This window comes from Notothenia coriiceps, unplaced genomic scaffold (genome assembly GCF_000735185.1).
Source record: "Notothenia coriiceps isolate Sejong01 unplaced genomic scaffold, NC01 NC01_scaffold00033693, whole genome shotgun sequence".
Taxonomy (NCBI): domain Eukaryota; kingdom Metazoa; phylum Chordata; class Actinopteri; order Perciformes; family Nototheniidae; genus Notothenia; species Notothenia coriiceps.
Window position 1 is genome coordinate 474,820 of NW_011366394.1, and position 22,137 is coordinate 496,956.

Consider the following 22,137-nt stretch of genomic DNA (forward strand, 5'->3'; position numbering starts at 1 on the left):
TGACAAGTATGGCTGTAATATTATAATATATAAGATTTTTATAAATACTAACATAAACAATGCATTCTGGTACACTCTGAGAAGAAAATACATAAATCTATTACTACCCGACATATTAATAATATTTGATGCCATTGTTTGTTTTTCACTTTGTTCTGACAGCTTGCTGCGAGAAGAGTAAAGAGGAGATAGTCTGTGTCACTTACTTTAAATTGTGGGTAAGGGTAGATAGCCCCCATTGTTCTGTGACCTGTCAATCATCAAACCGGGGGTCATATTTCATTACGTGTTCATTTGTATCTGAAGTTGTACCCATGGATGTATAAAGAATAGTTCTACCGCTAAGTTATTCTCAGTGGGGACTTCCGGCAACAATCTTGATTCTGATTGGCCAGAAGACTCGAAAAAACACTACGAGACAGAAGTTTTCGAAACCGTTTATGGTCTCCGGTACTTCCAGTCCAACGCCGACTGCATGCACAGCGTTAGAAAATCGGCCTTCAAAATAAAAGTTTGACTTAAAAAAAAAAGAAAAAAGAAAGATAATTTTTTTTTTTACTCACATCTGCGACCCACTTGAAACAGGTCCGCGACCCACTTTTGGGCCATATAACCAGGAGGTAAAAAGGGTCGAGCTAGATTACTTTTTCGTAGTATGAATCAGGAAAAGCAATTGTCATTTGATTAAAAAGGCACGATTTCTGGTCTTTATCAGATGCAAAACAACACAGTCATCCATACATATCTGACTCATACAAGGAGTCTGTTGTTAACATCTTTTAAAGGTTGTTTGTTAGCTTGTTCGCTTGCAAGGATCATGGGTTGATAGGAATGTTTTTGCTCCAGGGTCCGGTTTACATCCAGAATGTTTGCCGCCACTATGCTAATGTGAACCCGGTAGCTCTCTAGTAACTCTTTGAAAAATACAAAAGAGTATAGTCAAGGTCAGACATTGTAGGGGGTTGTTGTGGCAATTTAGCACTCACAACAGGAAAGAATGAAACAGAGAGGAATCAATAAAACACAGATATAGTTGATCAATTATTGTTTCGTTGTACAACAATCAATAATAACGAGGAAAACATTACCTCTACTCTCAAGCAGTCCTACAGCAATGCTCCCACCCAGAATGCTATACTTGTATGTTCCAGATGTCGAAAGTTTACTTATCTCATGACATCCTTTAGGACAGGGGTGTCAAACTCAAGGCCCGGGGGCCAAATCCGGCCCGCGACTTCATTTTATGTGGCCCCATAAGAACTTGCAAAGAATATAATATGTTTATTATACGGTTACATGCCGATTTACAGATGCACAATGTCCATAAACTACATGTCCCACAATGCATCTTAAATTTGACTTTTTTTTGTATTGTTACTTTTTTTTCAAAATGTCACTTTTTTTAAATTTAAATGTCACTTTTTTTTCAGAATTTTGCTTTTCTTTTAAAATAATTTTATGACATTCTCACTGAAGAGACTTGCACTTATTTGCCCTAGACTTCTGCTTTCAGACGTAGTTATTTATGAAGTGTTTACCCTATCCGATAACAATCCAATGCAGAGGCAATAAAGTAATATAATACATTATTATATTAAATATTTATATATGTATGTTTATATAATCTTAAAGTTACAACCGGCCCTTTGAGTGCAACCATAATGCTGATGTGGCCCGTTATGAAATTGAGTTTGACACCCTTGCTTTAGGAGTAGTCAACTAACAAAGGTTAACTGTTTTATAACCTGAGGCCTTCTCTGAACTTTCTCTAACCTCGGTGTCAGCTCACTTAAAATGAATACATCTATTGATAATTCAGAACGACCATTGTCTCTCTAACTGTGTGTGACCCAACTCAGTAACACACGTCATATAGCTTACCATGTGACCTTAATGAATATGCCAGAAATACGCTGTAATAAAGATTCTGCCATAATAGGGTATTATTACCACAAGGAAAACACATGATTGAGTGGAGGGGATCTTTAAAATAAAGTGCAACCTCTGCCTGATGTCACATTTAAGATGATCAATCACTTTGAGTGTTGTCCGTCTGGAACTCTGACCTTTCCTTTCAAAATGTCATAATGAATTTAGTTTGACAGAACTTAATAGGTTTTATAAAGTGCAGAGTACTTTATATTTCGAGGCAAGATTTCCATTTTCAACCGTACTTTGCTCCAGTTTAGAGAATGTCTGTGTCTATTCAAGACGTGAATCAGCCGCCTTTAGCGAAACAAAGACTTTGTGTGTGCAAATCTTTTTTTTGTTTGTGAGACAGACGGATCCAGATCCACTATAGTTTAGTGTGGAGGATTTGTGGCTGCTCTCCTAATTTTAGCCTCAGGATTAAGCAGTCAATACGGCTGATGTTATTCACACAGCAGGCCGATTGTTGACAGGAAGGATATCGTTTGTCGGTAGTTAAACAGAGCTTGAACATTCAGATCGGTGGTGTGCGCTCTCCTTGGGATTCAAGCGATATTTACGTTGATGCATAAATATTGTGTGGATTACTGCCTTTAAGATTATATAAATATTAAACCTTCTGTTGAGTAGCTAATAAAGATCCTATGTTATTCATGTATTAGAGATATTGCAGGATGTTTTATGAAGACATTGGTCTTTCTATTCTGTGTTTGAACAATGTAACTCATTATATTATTCACCGCTTGAGAAAAAGGCTTTTGTCAGTTTTCTTACCCACTAAATCCCACCACACTCACTATGATATATTAGTGAGCACAGGCTTCTTATGTTTTATTTATGAGGCCAACATAATTGTCTTCATATACAGTAACCCTTGTATTAATGGGACCTCTGTGTATTAGACCTAGTACTTACAGCAGCTTGAATAATATGCTAATGTCTTCAGCAAGGTGCTCCTACAGTATATATAATGTGATGGGCTTCTTCGTTAATGTGAAATTAATTTGATGTACTCTTATATTTTCTTCAAGCAGACATCATGGGGCATTTGAACAGAGGTGGAATAAGTACTGGAGAATTTAAGTAAGTAAAAGTATGAATACCACAGTGTAGAAATACACCTGCATCCCAGTAAATGTGCAAAAGTATGAGCATCCAAAAAGAAATTAAAGTAGCTAAACTAAAAGTAATCAATATGCAGAATGGCCGTTTTCGGAGTGATATATTTGAATACTACCGGATTGTAATTAATGACGCATTAATGTGTTCATTATTTAAATGCCACAGCTGGTAATGCCTTTTTTTTTTACTGCCAGCAATCTTAATTCATGATAGTACATTATTCATTAGTGAACTAATGAAAAGAAAAATATGAACCTGCAAAGTCACTATGAACTAAAGCTGTCAACCAAATGTGCTTCCAAAATATAGTTGAGAAAAGCACAAAATGAAAAGTACCTGTAAGTTGTACTTAAGTGCAGCTCTTGAGTAAATGTACTTTGTGACGTGCCAACACTGCATTGAAATGTGTTTCTGCTCCGGGACTGAATCATATTTTTTCTCCCAAGGTCTCTAATTGCGACTCTGGCACAAGTTTGCAAAAGAAACATAGTCAAACGGACTCCAGTTTTGTGTAGATGAGATGTAAGCAGCCTGGTAACCACAAGCAGAAGGAGACATAAAAAGAGCAAGAGAGCAGCGAGAAAAGAAGAAGTGGAACCCGAGCAGATTTGTGTCCCAGATGCTTCGGCTAACACTGACCTAGAATGAACTCTTGGATCTGATCAAAGGAGTCGAAGGTGTTCACGTTGTCAAAGAGCCACTCGGTGATCTGGAGGGAGACACACAGGAGACGGGCGTCAATGAGTGGGAGATGCAGAACATACTGTAGTCGTTTTTGTGTCGTATTCTTTATTAGTTATTTTCTCACATTCCCCGTTACATCCATTAGTACTCCAATTTAGATGAACAGTTTCTTTAACCCTTAGATGCATAAGTGGGTCTTTTTTGACCCGGTGAGGAGGTTTTCTTTTTTTTATCATTTCATATTCCAGCTATTCCTCAAAAAACATGTTTTGGATATCATGCCATTGAAATTTGTAATTTACATTTTATAGATTTTAAGAAATTGTAGTTTTTGTATTACTACCCCAAGCTTCTATAAGTGGGTCAAAAATGTTTTTTTTCAAAATATAATTTTTTTTTCTAAAATGATAAATAGTGAAATATTAAATATTTCTAGTGTGAACCAAAATATTATACAAGTGATTTTTCTTAACCAAAATGACAAAAATGGCATAAAAACACACATTATTCTAATACGGGTCCTTTTTGACCCACTACAGAGTGTAGGGTCCAGTCACTCGTGCATCTATCATCTTCTACCATTTTTACCACTTCCGGTTCCTTCGACAAAAAGCAATGAGATTTCTTGATAGGATTTTGGAAAATAGCTCGAAATCAGGTCTGTGGTTGACACAAATTGAAGAGACAGATCACGTTTTGTTCTACGACATTAAATACATCAGCAGTGACCCCACTGGTGATTTCTGAAGAGTTTACGTGTCTGAAAAACGATGGTTGTTACCAAGTGGCTGAATAGGACTACAGAACAGAAGTTGTCGAGGCCGTTTTACATCATGACACCGAACACGTAAACACTCCCGCTAAGTTTGTTTGCCCTGTTCTGCTTGAAAGCAAGTACCTGCCTCCTGCAAACTGTTCAAACAAACGCTTCAACTTCAACTGTAGTTTTGAATATGGATCTTAAGTCGGCGTGACGTTGAAGCAGCGTCCCTGCTGTAGTTCGTTTATAGCATAACGTTAGCATTTAGCTTCTGGCGACTAGATTTATGATTCGAAAATGATAAAAGTAGGGTTGACATGTGGAGATTATCCGGCTGAACAAACCGTGATCCGGCTCTTAAATGTGTTTCAACCACAGACCTTATTTCCAGCTATTTTCCAAAATCCTATGGAGAAATTGCATTGCGTTTTTGGCGAAGGAACCGGAAAGAGTTTACTTCCGGGTTTTAGGACGCGTCACTGCGGTTCTCTATTGTTTGATATACTAATGTTTCAATTACAAATAAAGATGTCCTCAAGAGAGTCTCTGCAAAGCTCACAGTCAGAGTGAAACCTTATATTATGCAGCCCATTCCTCCGATGAAAAATATCAGAAAACATAAATTCTGCATAACATACAGTATGTGTGAAGAGAAAGAAAAGGAAATCAACATAATGTGCACAGCATTATCTTAAAATAACGAACAATAACACTGTCCATCACTTTTTTATCTGCACTCCTGAAGCTAAGTGACTAATTTAACCTTTAAAGAAATAATTTATTGCAATCTATCAGGACGGCGGGGACGTCTTAATTGAGTCTGAGTCATAGTCAGCGCTGTTTCCAGGAAAATATTTGCCCTTTTCTCTTTCTCTCTTTGTCTGGATCTGTTTGATCTCTGTCCATATGTTTGCACTTCTTTAATTTTTCATTACCGCTTTTCTTTCTCCTCCCTCCACCTGCGCACCTCAAGGTCGACACCTACTGAGTTCACACAGAAGTGCAGAAAAGCTGCCTTAATTTATTTATTGCTACTTTGCCATCCATGAAAGCACCTTGCAGTGAAATGAACATGCAATTCATCAATGGTGAGTGCATTCTCTGTCAGATTTTATTTTATTAAAATCATTTTTATTGGGTTATTGTGGGTCCAGACGATGTGTTCATTTTGAAGGTAAAAAAGGTGACCTGAAAAAAAACTCAGAAAGTTTGCTTTAAATGTCAATCCTTTTGTCCTCCCATCTCCTTTCCTGTCTTTTTTTCCATTTTTGTACCTTCAGCTCCAGGTTTGGGTCGTTTCCCAGGTACACCAGCAGGCAGTGGAGGGCGGCCATGCGCTGAGGGTCAGTCTTGCTGCTGGGACACCTTGGACACGGGTGACATGATACAGCAAATTATCTTTTATACAACATAAGCACATTCAAACACACAGACACGCAGCAGAAGCACAGGCAGACAGACAACATTTGGGTACAGCAGTGTGATATATGAGCCGTTTAAAAGTGGGATTTATGAATGAATGAAGCAAAAAAGAACAAAATGTTGTCAAAGAAACAACAAGGGGTCCCTGATGTATCCTCATTAAGCATGATGGTTGACCTTTCTGGCAATGAGTCAAGCTATAGTTGTTCTTACATCCAACTAATATTGAAGTGTGTGTGTGTGTGTGTGTGTGTGTGTGTGTGTGTGTGTGTGTGTGTGTGTGTGTGTGTGTGTGTGTGTGTGTGTGTGTGATTTACTTCACACTTAAATACATGGATGTTGCTGAGGACCCAAATCGTGACGTGTTGAGTATGGGAGTAGTTCATTATGTACACATTGTGTGAGAGCCAGTATTTTGATTTGATAAGAAAGGCCACCTAATTGTGACGTCTGTAGTCAACGCACTATAAAGGACCCACGGCGCCTGTGCTAACGCCACAGTGATGGGCAACCTGTTGAGAGATGCCGTCGAGGAACAGTTTTGAACCGTAACGTAACCATACTCGTACCGTACATGTACATACAAACCGTAGAAGTACCATTTAAGTTGTGAAGTTATAAGCATTATCACGAAAGAAAGAATACCTAAGTTGTTTGTTTATTTGAGTTTTGCCTATTTCTTTTGAATATTGTAAAGGCCTATTTTTCTTTGTTGCATGTGCAAAAGTTTGTTATTTTATTTTGAGCAAACACATCGCAACATCTTCTAAACCATCGGAGGCCAAGCAACACTTCAAACTGTGAGTAATTTAAGGAAAGAAACGAGTTAGAACTGTCTGTTTAAGGCGTCTAGTGGCTTGAGGGAAAAACAAGGAAGGAAGCCACGACACATTGTGTAGTGTATTATTGAGGTACACTACTTAAAGGTGGGGTAGGTAAGTTTGAGAAACCGGCTCGAGATACACTTTTTGTTATATTCCATGGAATGCTCTTAACATCCCGATAGCAATGAATATCTAAAGTGTTTTGGCAAAAAATCCATAAAAAAATGTCATCTCTGGAAGCGGTAGCTCTGTAAAAAGCACGACCAATCATCTGAGCCGGCCCGGCTAAAGTAACTGGATGGCCTACCTGCCTGTCAGCCTTCCATCTGTGCACAAACTTATCTCGTGCCCTCATTGGTCATGTGCGCGTTCGTGTGTGTTGGAGGAGGGGGCGCTGTAAGGAAGTCTGGCAGATTTGTTCCGGCTGTGTATTTTCAAATTCTAGCGCACTCGAGCTGGTTTCTCCAAAATGACCTACCCCTCCTTTAAGTCACTGTGACATCACCCATTGGTTTGTTGGCTAACGTTTGGAAACGCTGAGTGAAGTGAAGTTAGAGAAAAAAGACGCTCACAACACAATTTTAGAAGACCAGAATGTTGCTTTTTTTCTCTATTTTAATCCACATCGCACAAATATTGACAAATTCAATAGAACCATGATGTATCGACGAAGCGATTTAGACCATAAACTCATTAAGAAAATATTCCTTGATGTTATAATTTGAGTGAGACGTAGGGTACATTTCTCATAGACTTCTAGACAATCTGACTTTTCTTGCAACCAGTGAAGTTTCCCCCTGCTGGCTTTAAAAAGTAATGCATGTTTACAGCACTTACACATCGGGTAAGGCTCGCTCGGCAAAGCTGGCAACATTACATTCAAGAACAGATAAAGAAATTGGAAAGAGAGAGATCTATGAGATATATCTATTTGCCAGTTTGACTCATTCGCTCAACTTCTCACTTGAAGGGTGTTTTGGTGAGAGGTTTTTGGGATGAGCTGTTTAGATACTTTTGTAGATACTTGAGGCTTAGCAATTGGCTCGTTTCAACCATAGTCTGTATTTATAGACAGGAACATTTTGCACCAGTTTATCCCAAGACACTGCAGGTGTGTATGTTCCAAAATAACCTTAAAAAAAGACTTCTCCTTTCCACCTGCTCGCTGTCTATATATATATACTGTATATATACCTCCCTCTGCTCTCAAGTTCCTCATCTATGTATAGAAACATTAACCCTGATCGACATGAATCTTTTATTTCCACAAAAAGTCTTGAAGCACGCTCACCTGGAAGGAGCTCGCAGGATCTTCAGCAGGAAGGCAGGGCTCAGCTCGGCCTCGTGGATCCTGCCGCTGCCCAGGTCCAACACACTGCCACTGGACTCTTCTTCTGAGTGCAACACTGTGACGTCAGCTGACTGAGACGGCAAACCCAGGTCCACATCAAGACCTGAAGGTCGTCCAGACAGGGAGAGACAGAGAAAACAAATCAAATAAAATGAGGTTTCTCCCATGTTCCCCTTTAAACTGTGGGTTTTTCTCCGGAAGTGTTTCCTTGTACGATGTGAGGGTCTAAGGACAGAGGGTGTCGTTTTCTCATACTGATATTCTGCACAAACTGTGAAGTTGAATTTTGCTGTAAAGTGTCTTTACTGTAGGGTATTTTTTATTATCTGTACAGCACTTTGGCTCGACCAAAAATCGCTTAAAAATGTGCTATATAAATACAACTTGATTTGATTTGAAAATGAAAGCTGTGTGTTTGTACAGGATCCATGTTCAACCCTACTGTCGTCCTTGGGTCAAATATGATCGATTGACTTCTTTCATCAATCATAAATAATGTGTTTTACATTTGATTGCCTCAGGGCCTTATGATATCCTCCACGGTAGGCATTGGAACATATTTCGTTGCTGATGTATATATAATAACTTTTTTATTGTATATATTGCATTATATGTATATTTTCTACTTTATTTCAAATTGTTATTGTACAATGCCATGTCTTTTTATGCTGCTGCAACACAAACATTTCCCAAATTGGGATCAATAAAGTACTATCTAAGCACTTTCATTACATTTTGAGTGGTTTAGTTAACTTTGTAGCACCTATGATGTTCCCAGTTAAAAATGAGCACCATAGGAAATGTATGGGTAACCCTACATTATGTTCATCCATCAGATAGTACACACACACAAATCAAATACATTTTCAGTGTCTATTCTTTGTTTATTTACTAAAGTTATTCATGCAAACAAGTAGAATGAGACATTGTTTACGGGTGTTCAATTAAAAGTGGTGATGATTAATGGTTGTTGTGTTAATGTAAGAGCAGTTGAAACAAACACGACAGGAAGGTTAAAAAACCTTATCAGGGAAAAAGGGAGCTTGTAGTGTGGATGAGAACGGAAGTAAACAAACTGCTAATTGAACAGAAACCTTGTCTCACCTGAGAGAAAGAGGGAGTGACAGACTATCTCCTGCTGCCTGGTGTTGATACAGTGGAGGAAATGGTCCTGCAGGTACACCAGGATGTGGTAACCTACGAGAAAATAACAGCCTCACTTACACACCTGTTATATTAGTATTCTGTTTGCACACCAGACCGAGGACACATGCGCTCATTTGTAGGTATTCATGTAAACCTCTCACACACTTGAGCTGAATTTATAACTGGATTGTGAGGCATGTGTGTGTGACTGTTTTACATTTCTGTGTGTGCAATGACCTATAGGAATGAAGAGCGGATGGAGATGTGTGGCTTTCTGCTCGCTGCCCAGAGACACTCTGAACGTCTTGCTGCAGTCTGCAGGAGGAGAAAAAAAAATCAAATTTTCTCAGCATATGCTCAAGATAAAAACAGAAGCATAGGAATAGAGACAGCAAAAATAAATTAGTTATTTCAAAACAAATGTAAATAGAGAGAATGCACACCTTTGTGGACTAAAAGCACAGTGTAGCTCACTTCCTGTTTGGCTTTCAGATGTTGGCTGTAGCACACACACATGCTTCCTAAAAACAAACCACAGGGACAGAAAGGTTATGGATCACACAGTAGGGCAAAATCAGTGAAAACATTCATGACGTTCAATAAGAAATTAAATTAGGTGTGATGTATTTTCGATGGAAAGTAATTGGGATTTGGTTTTGAAATCAAAGCCTCAATCATCAATTTCATGAATAAATTAATCAAATGGTAATTCAAGGTTTGAATTCTAATATGACAACATGCAATCATTTGGAAAAGTCTTATTCCAAAACACTGAATATTACTCTTTGTTGAGGGTAACAAACTAATACATGTCAATTGTTGGTGCCTTTGATGGCAATCACATAGGACTATTTTAAAGAGGCCCGGTTGTGCATTTGGGGTTTTCCCTTTCCTGTAGTGTGTGATATAGGTTTTTGTGAATGGTCTGCAAAGGCTAATGGGGAGTGTTCGAGTGTTTCTCCCACACTCAACACCCTCCTGAAACCCCTCCATTGGACTCCTTTGTTTACTTCTGTGACACACTATAAATCATACTGTACAATAGGCAACAGATTCGACTTGAATTTTTGAGTGATCATTATTACATTACATTATATGTCACTTGGGCAATCCCCACAGGAGCAACTTGGGGTGAAGTGTCTTGCCCAGGGACACAACGACATGCTGACTGCAGTGGGACTCGAACTTCCCATCTCCTGATTCGAAGTTCAGCGCACTATCCACTAGGAATGTAACGATACTAAAAACTCACGGTACGATAATATCGCGATAACAAGTCCACGGTACGATATTTATCGCGATATTGACAAATTAAGGGAAAACAATGTGAATTTTTTTTTTTTTTTACTTGATTTTTTTTTTCCTTTATTAAATAATAAATCTGATTTGTACAGCATTTTAGTAGGATAGTAGTATTTTAAAGTGTCAACAATATAATAATCAGACCCTGCAATAGAATAAATAAAGTTTCACTTTAGTTTTTCAAGTAACTCAACTCTATCTCACTAACTCACTCACTCAGCATCATCAAGGTTATCTTTTAGGAATATGAGCATGTCCACATTTCCAGGTAGAAGCTGGGAGGTTTGGGCGTTTGCAATATCCCCTGCTGTGGAAACAACTCTCTTGCTTGGTACTGATGTTGCTGGGACAGAGAGATATGCTTTGGCCATGGGTGACAGCAGTGGGTCAAACTGTGCATTGTCTCTCCACCACTTCAAAAACAATACAGTTTTTGCCAAGAAGTTGAGGCTTATTGACAGGGCGAGATATAAATACACTGTTGGTACTTGTCAATGTCTCTAGGTATGTACATGTAGCCCTGTAGATACCATGTCCTTTTGTGTTATCTGTTGTTTATGTTCATGTTGTAACCTACTTGCTGCCATGTTGGACAGGTCTCCCTTGAAAAAGAGATTGATGATCTCAATGGGACCATCTGGTTAAATAAAGGTTTAAAAATATATATATATTTTGTCAATCTCACGACGATATTGAGACATTTATTTACCGCGATATTCGATATATCGTTACATCCCTACTATCCACTGAGCTACAGCCTCCCCATGATCAGAACAATCATTTTGAAACCAAATTCTTCCAACAATCTTTTGATTATTTAATATTCACTGGAATTGTTCATTACAACACACATCAGCCTTGATTTTCTAAATCTGATTCGTGATTTATTGTGCATATAATTCGATTATTATCATAACTTCTGTTAAAACTTACTTTCTTGTTTTCAGAAATAGAAATGCAAAACACAAACATATTTAGGATTAGTCATGAACCGTAACCACAAGTTAGTTTATTTACATCTCTTGAGGGTTTGGGGAACAAATCTGTGACTGAAATATTATTCATGAAACAATGTTTGCGTGTACCTATTATGTTTGTGAACACTTTCAGCCTCAGGGGCTCCTGCTCTGGGCTCTTCTCGTGATAGTGGTCGAAACCCAGATTTACAAAGCTGTTGGAAAAACACAAAAAATGTCCCAGTTAGTTAATTTGAGTAAATTATATAAATAAAGAAATACATTAAATATGTTCAACATGAGCAATGATGAACGACTAACTTGTACACTGCAGGGAGTGTGAGAAAAATCATTTTAGTTCCTTTGATTACAGGTACATATCAATACCATTTCAAGAAATTGAGAATATAGAATAAAATAACTGCTGAGAAATATATTTAATATGCTAAGCTAGCAGTGGTTGCCTTACTTGACTGTGCGGAAAAGATTAGCAGGAAACTCTAATGGGAATTCCAACTGTGGGAGAAGATTTTTAAAAATACATTAAAAACAAAACATTTTGAATATGATTTGAGCAAAAAGACTGGTTATCTATTAAAGTGTAAGACAGAAAGATGATTTACCATAGTTTCACATTTATGGTTGGGGTAAAACTGCACACATCGCATGAGAAACTTGTCCTGTGAAAGACACACGACAGGGATTTTGAGTTATTAAACGTACCTTGTCTGCCTAAACTGGTCATTTTAGATGATTGTTATAAAATGCAATGTCCTCACAAGTACAGTGGTACATGCCTGAGTGTGTGTCACACTATGCGTGAGATAGTAGACTCGTTGTGTGTGTCCGTCCCACTGGAGCCAGCAGAAGTCCTCTACGATCCTCTCTGCTGTTTTTAACAAACGCTCCGGATTTGCCATCACCTGTTTCACACAAACACATTCATATTCAGCTTTGTGGACACAGTGGATTCTTAATGCAAAGCTCCCCACGAGAGACACAGTCGTTTATGGCTGGATAATGAGGTGGAACCATATATTCAAGGCACTGGGTTTAGTAAACAAATAACAACCTTTTTACTTATTATTTACTGGGTATTTGAGGAATTCAGACCTTTAAAAAACAGCACAGAACCCTCCGGCAAGAAATATTCTCTATGCAATTCATAGCTTTGCTGAAGGGCCACTTTTGGGACTTTTTTTATAAAGTAAGGAGCTGGGTAAAGTAAAAAAGAAAAAAGGGGTGAATTTAGATTCTCACTCACCACTCTGTAACCCTCCTGTTTCGTCAGCATAACATGGTAGAGATCAACATCTGAAACACACAGAAGGATATATATAAATACAACTGTATTCAATTATACGTGTCCCCCGAGAAGGCGGTTTTTTCCCCCTCAAAATGTAAGAAAAAGACAGATTATGTCTCTAAATGTGATGATGTGTTTTCCTTAGAGATTAGTGAAATATAGCCCACACAGACACACTCACATCCATCCTCAGTCAGCAGCAGCAGGTGGCTCTCCAGCACTGATCTCCTGTCAGTTTCTGCGTGCAGGAACTGGAGGCAGAAATCATGAGTCAGCATCTCGCGGTTTACAAAAGCTACCAGATGGAGGAGTTTATTTGCTGATTTCCATATTTTAATGCAGGCCTTAAACATTCTTGGCATTTATTTAAATTAGCGGTTTGGCAACTGGACGAGAAACACACAGTAAGGAACACGGGCAGCAAACAGCGGCTTAATAAGGTAAATAATACACAGAAAACTAAGAAATAGACATATGTAAAGCATGATTAAGTGAGTAAGAGAAGAAATGGAAATTACAAACACAAACAGTAACAAAGAATATGGCACAGATGCACAATAAGTGCAACATCAGCTCCTGGCTGCAGTAAAACCTGCATGAAAGTGGTAAACACACACACACACACACACACACACACACACACACACACACACACACACACACACACACACACACACACACACACACACACACACACACACACACACACACACACACACACACACACACACAGTACCTGCACTTTGACCCTGCAGTCTACCGCCTTGAGGACTTTAGTGTTGTTGATGGGATGGATCTCGATCAGGAGGGTTAGACACTTGGACACTAAAACACACAATATGAGAAATGATTTGAATAAGGTAACGAGGAAGTTTAAAAAAGTGCGTTATGATGAAGAGATCTCGGGTGTTACTTGGTTTGAGGCGCTCCTCTCCTCTGGTGTTTTGTGCCAAGCTGACAGCTGGGGGGGCAAAAAAAGCACAGGCAAGGGGTCATGTGACTTCATTTGCATATATATATATATTCTACACTAAATCAGCATTTCTTCAACTATGATCTGGCACCATTAATCATTAATATGCTAACAAACTTTGTCCTTCCCATTCTTCTTTTGGGATGCAAAATAATAATGTTATAGAGATACTTAACTGCTCCCTAGACGCTTAGATCATTTATTATTTAGACCGGAGTTTGGTCGCTCACTTAATTGCCTAATTAAAGGTCAGAGTTTCGCCTCATTTGCTGCTAACTATTTAATCGGTAAGTAAGAGAGGCTCACCTAACAGGGTCTCCTCCTTGTTCAGAGAGCAGCTGCTGACACACACCTGCTTGTCAAATGTGTACAGGAGCTGTTGGAGAGAAAGCACAGCCTCATGGGAAAATGCCAAAACACACAAGCACAAAAGTCAAAATCTGAAGGAGACACACACACATACGGTACCTTGTTCTGTTTGGTGTTGGAGTCAAATTTCCCAATCCTGGTAGTCCCTGTTGCTCCCTATCAAAAGAATGAATCCTGTAGTTACATGTAGGTCATTAAAGAGGCACTTTTCCCTTTCCTTTTAGGGTGTTATATATGTTTTCGTGCATGTCAATGGTCTGCAAAGGCTAAAATCCCAAAGTTTTCTATTAGCTAGCGCTCCAATACATTGTACGTGATAGGCTAAGGGGCGGGACATCTCTAAGCGCTTGACCAATCACAACAGAGCCGGCCAGCTAACCAATCAGAGCAGACTGGGCTCTGGTTTCAGACAGAGGGTGAAAAGAGAAAGAGGTGCTGCAGCACAGGCAGTATGAGAAAAATAAAGAGCTTTTTGAACATTAAAGCATGGAGACATGTCAGAGTAGAGGCACAAAATACAAATATGAACCTGAAAATGAGCAGAATAGGGCCCCTTTAAATCAATCAAACTACAGAGATGGATATTCCCAATCTGTCTCTAGACTGAGAAAACCTATTTTCCCACTGGTTTCTTGCACCACTTTGTTGTGTAGACCGCCATGCTTGATCTCCTTATTACCTCGACTGCCCTTGCCGATTATCCAGACTCGACTTGCTTGACTTCAAACCAGCAACTCAACACTATTTCGGGGTTCAGAGGATTTTAAATAAAAGGAAGGAAACTGCTCTGAAACCCAAGGCGCAGCCAGGCATGCATGGAGCTGTGAACCTTTCACAGAAAAAAGAGATTGCTTCCTCTTTGCAGACTGCCCACTGTCTTTAACCTAGCAAACCCACTGACTCTTTGGCGAGCCTATCATTAAAAATTCATGTTGTGCAGAGAAGCACAGTTCAGCGCACAGAACTTTATCTTCTGAAAATATGTCAAGCAGAAATAAAGAGGAATCTGTATGTAAGAAAATATAATTTTATTTCATTTTGTGGTGTCCTGTTGGAGAAAATATGGGGGGTTAATATTTACCTCCCTGGGGCTTAAATGAGGGATGCGGACAGCTGGAACAGAATAGTTTTAAACTATATGAATTTGTTCTAACATACTACACTATACTGAGTCAAAGAAGTGAGACCAATGCAGGCTGTAAACTAAACTCGAACAAGCACTGAAAAATAAAGGTTAAGACTAATTACACTTAGAATAAAATTGGGAGGGATGAAACCCTCTTGAATGGTCACACGTGCAGAGAACACAGCACACAGTGAAATGTGTTCTCTGCATTTAACCCATCCTAGTACCAGGAGTCTAGTACAAGGAGCAGTGGTTAATTAATGAGTAAATTCCACAAGGAAACTATTCAATTTGCATTGCTGTCACTATGAATGTACCTTCCAGGAGTAAAGGATGCCTCCATCCCTCTCAATGTTTAGGATCCGGGTGTCCACTGCTCCAGAGTATTCTGCAGACACAGCATCATTATTATGAACCCATACGTCTCATCATGTCTGAACAACAACATGCAGCCTGCCACTGCTCACACTGAACATATAGTGTTACGGCTGATGAGGATACAGTGTGTTCCCCTGTATAACAACTTATTATACATGTGTAGAGAGCCGAGGTGTGTGGGACAAATGTATTTTGAGGGAATCTATAAATGTGCCACCACTGGGACTGAATGAGTTTTGGTGCATTTCCTGCAGAACCACCACTGTCAAGCATCACTTTACCACTTTAATCACGACTTTTGTCTTAGTCCTATGTTCACCAAATACTGGTACTGAGATTGGCTACAGTGAAAATAAATAATTTAAATGATCCATTGTTTATATTATACAGTATTGTCTTTGGATAGAAGGTTCTGAGAAATTCATTTATTAAATTGTATTTTTTATATGTTTTATCTTTTAATTCCTACTAGTATCCATAGTTAGGACGTTTAACAGGAAATAATAGCTTTTGTTTTGGTGTCCTTACAAGGTATTTACAGAGGAAGTATGAGGAGTAAATGGCTCCATCTACTGGACTATATCTACACACTTTTAGCCACTCAATTGTTTCTAAAAGCTCCATTTGCTCAAAGAAATTGACTTTGTATGTGATATTACGCAATTTCATAGCAATGACACACATGAATCATGTAGATAAATACTCTCTAGGCTCTTTAATAACAGTGACAGGTTGAACTGACACTGTTCGCTAGCTATTAGTCAAAGCTATTCAGTTATTACAAAACTTTAAAGAGTACCGATGACACCTGAACGCCTCACCTTTCACTCTGCAGACCGACGCTTCTTTCCTCAGAATGTCAGAAACAACATCTCTGTGCAGGTCAAACTTTTGCTTTAACTTCAGCATGTTTACACCAATCCTCAGTTGAAAATCCCTACTTTATTTAAAACACTCCGGAATAAGCTTGCTTCGTGAAGAGGCGGCTCCTGGCACCTGACGGCCGGTGTGCGTTCAGGCTCTGCATCATGTGACCATTTAACTACATGCTAACTTTGGCTAGTTGTTGCTGAAACTTAAAGCAGTAGTGCACATACAGCTTCCTCCTGTCTTTAGAAACGCATATGTATTGACATGCGGAAATGGAACTTTACCCAGTAATAAGCTCCTCCCTTCTCAGGAGCAGAGTCGCTGCCATAAGCCGAAGAAAGCATCCGTCAGGCGGGTTGGAATCTCTCACGGTCCCGCTGAATGAGAGCACCATCCAGACTCAGTAGTCACAGGCAGGTGACACATATGATCAGTGGTAGAAACAGTTCTTAGATGTTGTACTTAGGTAAAATAAGAACTTCTACAATGTTCAAATACTCAGTTACAAGCAAAAATAATGATAATATAATAATAATAATAATAATAATAATAATAATAATAATAATAATAATAATAAATAAAGCTAAGCTTAAAATAGCACTTTTCATACAACACATGCAGCTCAAAGTGCTTTACAAAATGGCGACACATCACAAGTTAAAAATAAACAACAAGAAATTCTCCTCAGATTATTTGTTAAGAACTTTAAAAGGTACATGCAGCAAAATATAACATTTAATCAGGTTAATAGACACAAGGAGGTAAAATGTATGATAATGAAAATAAAATAAATAATGGTTTCTCTCTGACAGATAAGACACAAGACAACTGAGTCGATGCAACAATATAAAATATAAAACCCCATAAATCAAAGTGAACATATAGGTACAACAAAAATACAAATAAAAAGATTAAGACCTATAAAATAAATAAAACAATATAAAGGTAGGCCAATAATAAAGACTAAAAGAAGGGGGGTTGTTGTTTAAAAATGTCCACTGAGTCGGCCTTAAAAGTCATGCATTTAAAGAGAATTACAACAATATCAGCATCAAAATATACTTTAAGGACAGACTAAATAGTTTTTTATCTCCAACAAAATTATTGTAAAAAAAATAATTTGATTGAATATGTAAACAACTCAATCCCTTTAGGAGTAAGCCATATATTACAAAATCAGCTTGACAGTAATACTCTTATGTTTGTATTTAAAGTTCCCTCTACTCTTTGTATGGTAGGATTAATGATGAGCACATAAACTGAGGCAATTTAATGGGAAAACACGTTTTTGTCAATGAAATTATTCTTTATGACTTTATTTGGGGTCCTGTGTAGAGTTAGTGCACACAGTAACTCTTGTTAAACTTGCAAAAGCACAGCCCAACACTAAATAAATCCCAGAAATCGGGTTCGAGATGCAGACAAATTGAACTCAAACATAGTAAGATATTTGAGGCCAACCATATCAGATGACACTTGTCTTGGCTGCCTTCCTTCCAAGTCATTTTTAATTTTTTTTATTTTGATGCAACATTCATGTATCAAGCTTCTTTTCCCCTGTGTATTAAGCTTTTTATATATGCTATAAAACACACTCTCCTGCAGAGAAATTAATAATACAGAGTAATCATAAGTTCATTCTTGAATAGTTTGAAGTCTAAAATAACATCTGCTTGTTGGCTAACCAACTCAGATGTACAATTAAACTATAAAATGTATTTATGGTTATTACATTTTATGCTGTTGAATTTTATAGCTGCATTAGTTTCCTTCCAGACAGCTCATTAAGACTATGGTCTCCAAAGAACAAATGGTAATGAGGGTGGCTTCCTCTAGCAACAGTTTTATTGCAGTAATGATCTAAATACATTAAGGTGGAGAACTCATTTACAATATAGCCGAGTTAAAAACAAACACAAATACAATAAGGAATCCTAGGTTAAGGCACACAAATAAGAGACCCATAATGAATACATCAGTGTTGCTGTGAAACATTTTTTAAAGCATGAATTTATTGGGAATGCAATTTATTTTACTTTATGTAAGCTTGCCAAAGTACATTAAAATGAACCCTCATGTAATTTCTGATATTTTAACATTTGATGACCAACACTGCTCCCTTCTGATGAGTTTTAAAACTGCAAATAAGAGCCCATGTCTGAGCACTTCTGATGGAAAATCACTACTTTGATTCTCATTGTTCTATAATAATAATAATAATAATAAGGTCTTTATGGAAATATGTCACATTTAATGCCATAACTTATTTACATTTCTTTCTTGTCATATATGATCAGTTTCTCCACCAAATCTGGCGGCACACAATTTGGGGGGGGGTGGAGAGCTCGATCCAAGTGAATTGTCTCCATCAGTGGTCTTTCATAGTTTTGATGTCTTAAGTATTAATCTACAAAGTAGAACACATTTTAAATAAACGAAAACCATTGAATGAGAAGGTGTGTCCAAACCTTTGACTGGTAGGCCTACTATATAAAGCTATTGTTGACTACATCTTCTTCATTTCTTTTATTTCTGCAGAAACAAATCTGACCCAATTAGAGTTAGTGGTACAAAGTCACTTTTCTACAAATAGTGCATCCACCTTTAAAATACACTGTAGGATTAAACTATTCTACCAGCTGATATGTTGTACTGTTCTGAGTGGACAGGGTGAGTTTCGTACATGAAACACTCATCTTGGCTGAAATAACAGGGGGATGCAAAACATATTTTTCTAGTTCTCTACCTGTGTTTTTGATTCTTGTTTTACTTTTATGCACCACGGGTCACGACACCAAGTCAAATTGCTAGTACGTGGTGTAATGTAAACCTACCTTGTATTAAACCCGTTTCTGATTCTGATTCAGAAACCGGGATGGCTGGCCGAGTAGAACCGAACCTCCCCGAGTTATGCCGGAGTTTCTGTGACGCCGGTCCGCCCGCCCCTTCCCCCGCCCGGCTCTCGTTCGTCCTTCCCCTGGTCCTTCCCCCCCAAACTCAGCTACACTACTGGAGCTGGATAGTCGCCGAACCACAGCACTGAACCTACTGACAGCTGACCCACAAGGAGGGAAAGATGGAGCACAGAGACAGCGACTTCAGCATACTGTTAGCCACCGACTCATACAAGGTAAAGTACTCATTTCTGATGGAGGAAAATACAGCATAAAGTCAAGGTGGTTGCATCACCGGTCCCAAGGCCATCTTCACTGTGGCCGGTCTCTGTCGGTTCACAGAAGGCCGAATTGGCAAGATAAGGGCTGGAAGATGGAGTACCACAATTCAGGAAGAGAGCATCCATCTTTAAGCCACCTAAAGTATATCTAAAGCTGCTGGTTGTTACGTAGCTGGCGTTGCTAGTCACAGTGATATGAAGCTAGCTGTGTTAGCTAGCTAGCTCATGGGAAGCGCAGAAAAGAGGCAATGGAGATTGATATAAAAAAGAGCTAATATTAGCCACAAGCTAGCTACTGCTGTATTGATAGCCCGGCGAGCTACACATGGACAAAGTCTCATTCAGTCTTATTCAAAAGCCCAGCCAGGCGTCATGTTAGCTGGCAATGCCAATGCCTCACTTACAGGAAATCAAAACCGAAAGTTAAAATGAGGCATGAGTCATTTCTCTGTGTGCTCCTATCTGGGTCCAAAGTCATGCGTATAATTGGTACGTTTGGTCCCATAACAACGATTTGTAATGGTCGACTGCCTCCGGCTTTGATGGCGAATGAAACAAGGAGTAATGTTAAAGAGCGTGGCTGCAAACGCAACATGTATCCCAAGAATAAATGCACTTCTAGGAGTGTTTTATCTCACGTAGCAAGTGGTTTCCAGGCCAGTCTCCATGTTCTGCACAGTCATGTGACCGGTCAGTGGTGGGTGTGATGATGGGACAGAAGGGCAGAAATTACAGGAAGGGAGTCAGGGTTGAGTTTAAATGGAAAATGGGAAGCTTAAAACTGTGAGGTTGATACTCATAACTGCGTAAATGGAGTCTTGATTTAACTACATTACAAGAAAAGGTGTTACCCTACAGGCTGAATTATTACAAGAAGAGGTGTGATCATTATGTACTTTCTCAAAAAAATCTGAAGCTCTAGAGAAAATTACTGGGAACTGAGGTTGGACTATTAGGCATCATCCTGCTTATTGGAAAGTACCTCAAACTAAATTCTGTTTCGGTCATATACATCACAATAATAATGATTAATAAGATATATTATAAGAACTGAACTGTACTATTACTTGTCTAGGCCATCACATTATTGCATTGAAAGTCAGAGCTGGCACCAGGTAGAGTTGTGTTTTATTTATATAACACATCTCTTAACAGGGTGATATTTTTTGAACCAGTGTCTATTTATACTGTCTATTTACACTGTGAGTGTGTAAGATTTTGTGAGGTCTTTTCATATCAAGTATATTAATCAACATGTAAAACAGGTGCTTTATCATGTAATGGAGCTACCAAGGCTAAGAAATAAAAACCCTTAAGTCTCCTTACACAGTAAAGACATCGTTTTTAAGGGATGTAGTACTTATATTCATAAAGGAAATTCCTTTGAGTGTAAGCCAAGTGTTTTTTACACTACATTTTTAAATGTATATTTGTCTCCTGGAATCCATTTCCAAGATATATGTTCACTTTCGGTTTTTATTTCTCGGTAGTGAAATATTTTTACAACGTTTCGGATATAGCTTATCTCTATCATAAAAACAATGTCAAGGTTGTGATAAGGCAATTTGTATCTACAAAAAGCAATTTGAGAACCATGATTTATCAAAGGTATCATATCCACTTTTTGTAGACTTGGGGAAGTCTAATATATCTTTCTTTATTCCTTTTTAATAAAGACTTGTCAAAATGCTTTTTTATGAGATTCCCAGTGGCAAACAGAAGCATTTGCTCTTGAAAGCTACCAGGTGTGTGTCTAATCTAAAGCAGAGGATTGCTGAAAAATGTCAAGATAATGAAAGGCTCAAGAGGAGCAGCAAATATCAGCTCAATGGGGAAAAGACTAAGGATTTGAGTGTGTCTGATCAAATGTCATGTTAGGTATTTGCCAGGCGAGGCAAACCTGTGTTGTCGTACGAGGCTGGAGTGATTCTTTAAACACAAACACAGTGGTAAACAAAAAGCTCCCAGTCATTTAGGATCAGATGTGTTGAAAACCTGAGCCTATATATTGGGAAGTTAAATTAAAAGGCAGCTGGCTTAAACCTACATTTATGTAATGTGCAACATTGTATTTTGTATAACCTTGATATACCAAATTCTCCAATTGATAAAACGTGTTTATTTGTGCATGAGAAATGTGACCTTTTGTCAACGGATGTTGAAAATAATAACCTATCAAATATAAAAACTCCATAACCTTTTATATAATTAACTCTGCCGTCATTTAGCAGCACACAATAAGCTAGAGAAGATATTGAAATGAGCTCTCCTATGTACTTGATTAGGAATAGTTTGAATGAAAAAAATGGACCAGAAGAATCCAAATGTAATCTTGAGATACAAATACTCATCAGTAAAAGTTCTTTGTTTGTTCCAAAGCACAACAAATGCATTATGCTAAAAAATACCCGGATATCCTACCTACTGCAAAATGAAAGCCATTA

The 22,137-nt window shown here is 38.3% G+C and overlaps 1 protein-coding gene across 1 annotated transcript in view; it reads right to left on the minus strand.

The window, feature by feature from the left end:
- The window catches only part of gsap (gamma-secretase activating protein), a 21,966-nt gene extending 5,210 nt beyond the window's left edge, over positions 1-16,756 (minus strand). Inside the window, exons 1-18 of the mRNA XM_010790046.1 lie at positions 16,470-16,756; positions 15,588-15,658; positions 14,244-14,300; positions 14,082-14,151; positions 13,716-13,763; positions 13,539-13,627; positions 12,984-13,053; positions 12,761-12,810; positions 12,294-12,419; positions 12,120-12,176; positions 11,966-12,012; positions 11,626-11,711; positions 9,682-9,759; positions 9,476-9,553; positions 9,197-9,289; positions 8,033-8,195; positions 5,770-5,860; positions 3,691-3,760 (exon numbers count right to left, since the gene is read on the minus strand). Of these exons, the coding sequence (XP_010788348.1) occupies positions 3,691-3,760; positions 5,770-5,860; positions 8,033-8,195; positions 9,197-9,289; positions 9,476-9,553; positions 9,682-9,759; positions 11,626-11,711; positions 11,966-12,012; positions 12,120-12,176; positions 12,294-12,419; positions 12,761-12,810; positions 12,984-13,053; positions 13,539-13,627; positions 13,716-13,763; positions 14,082-14,151; positions 14,244-14,300; positions 15,588-15,658; positions 16,470-16,557 (1,432 nt within the window). The 5' untranslated portion in view covers positions 16,558-16,756. The remainder of the gene's footprint in view (positions 1-3,690; positions 3,761-5,769; positions 5,861-8,032; positions 8,196-9,196; positions 9,290-9,475; positions 9,554-9,681; positions 9,760-11,625; positions 11,712-11,965; positions 12,013-12,119; positions 12,177-12,293; positions 12,420-12,760; positions 12,811-12,983; positions 13,054-13,538; positions 13,628-13,715; positions 13,764-14,081; positions 14,152-14,243; positions 14,301-15,587; positions 15,659-16,469) is intronic.
- Between the last annotated feature and the right edge of the window lie 5,381 nt (positions 16,757-22,137).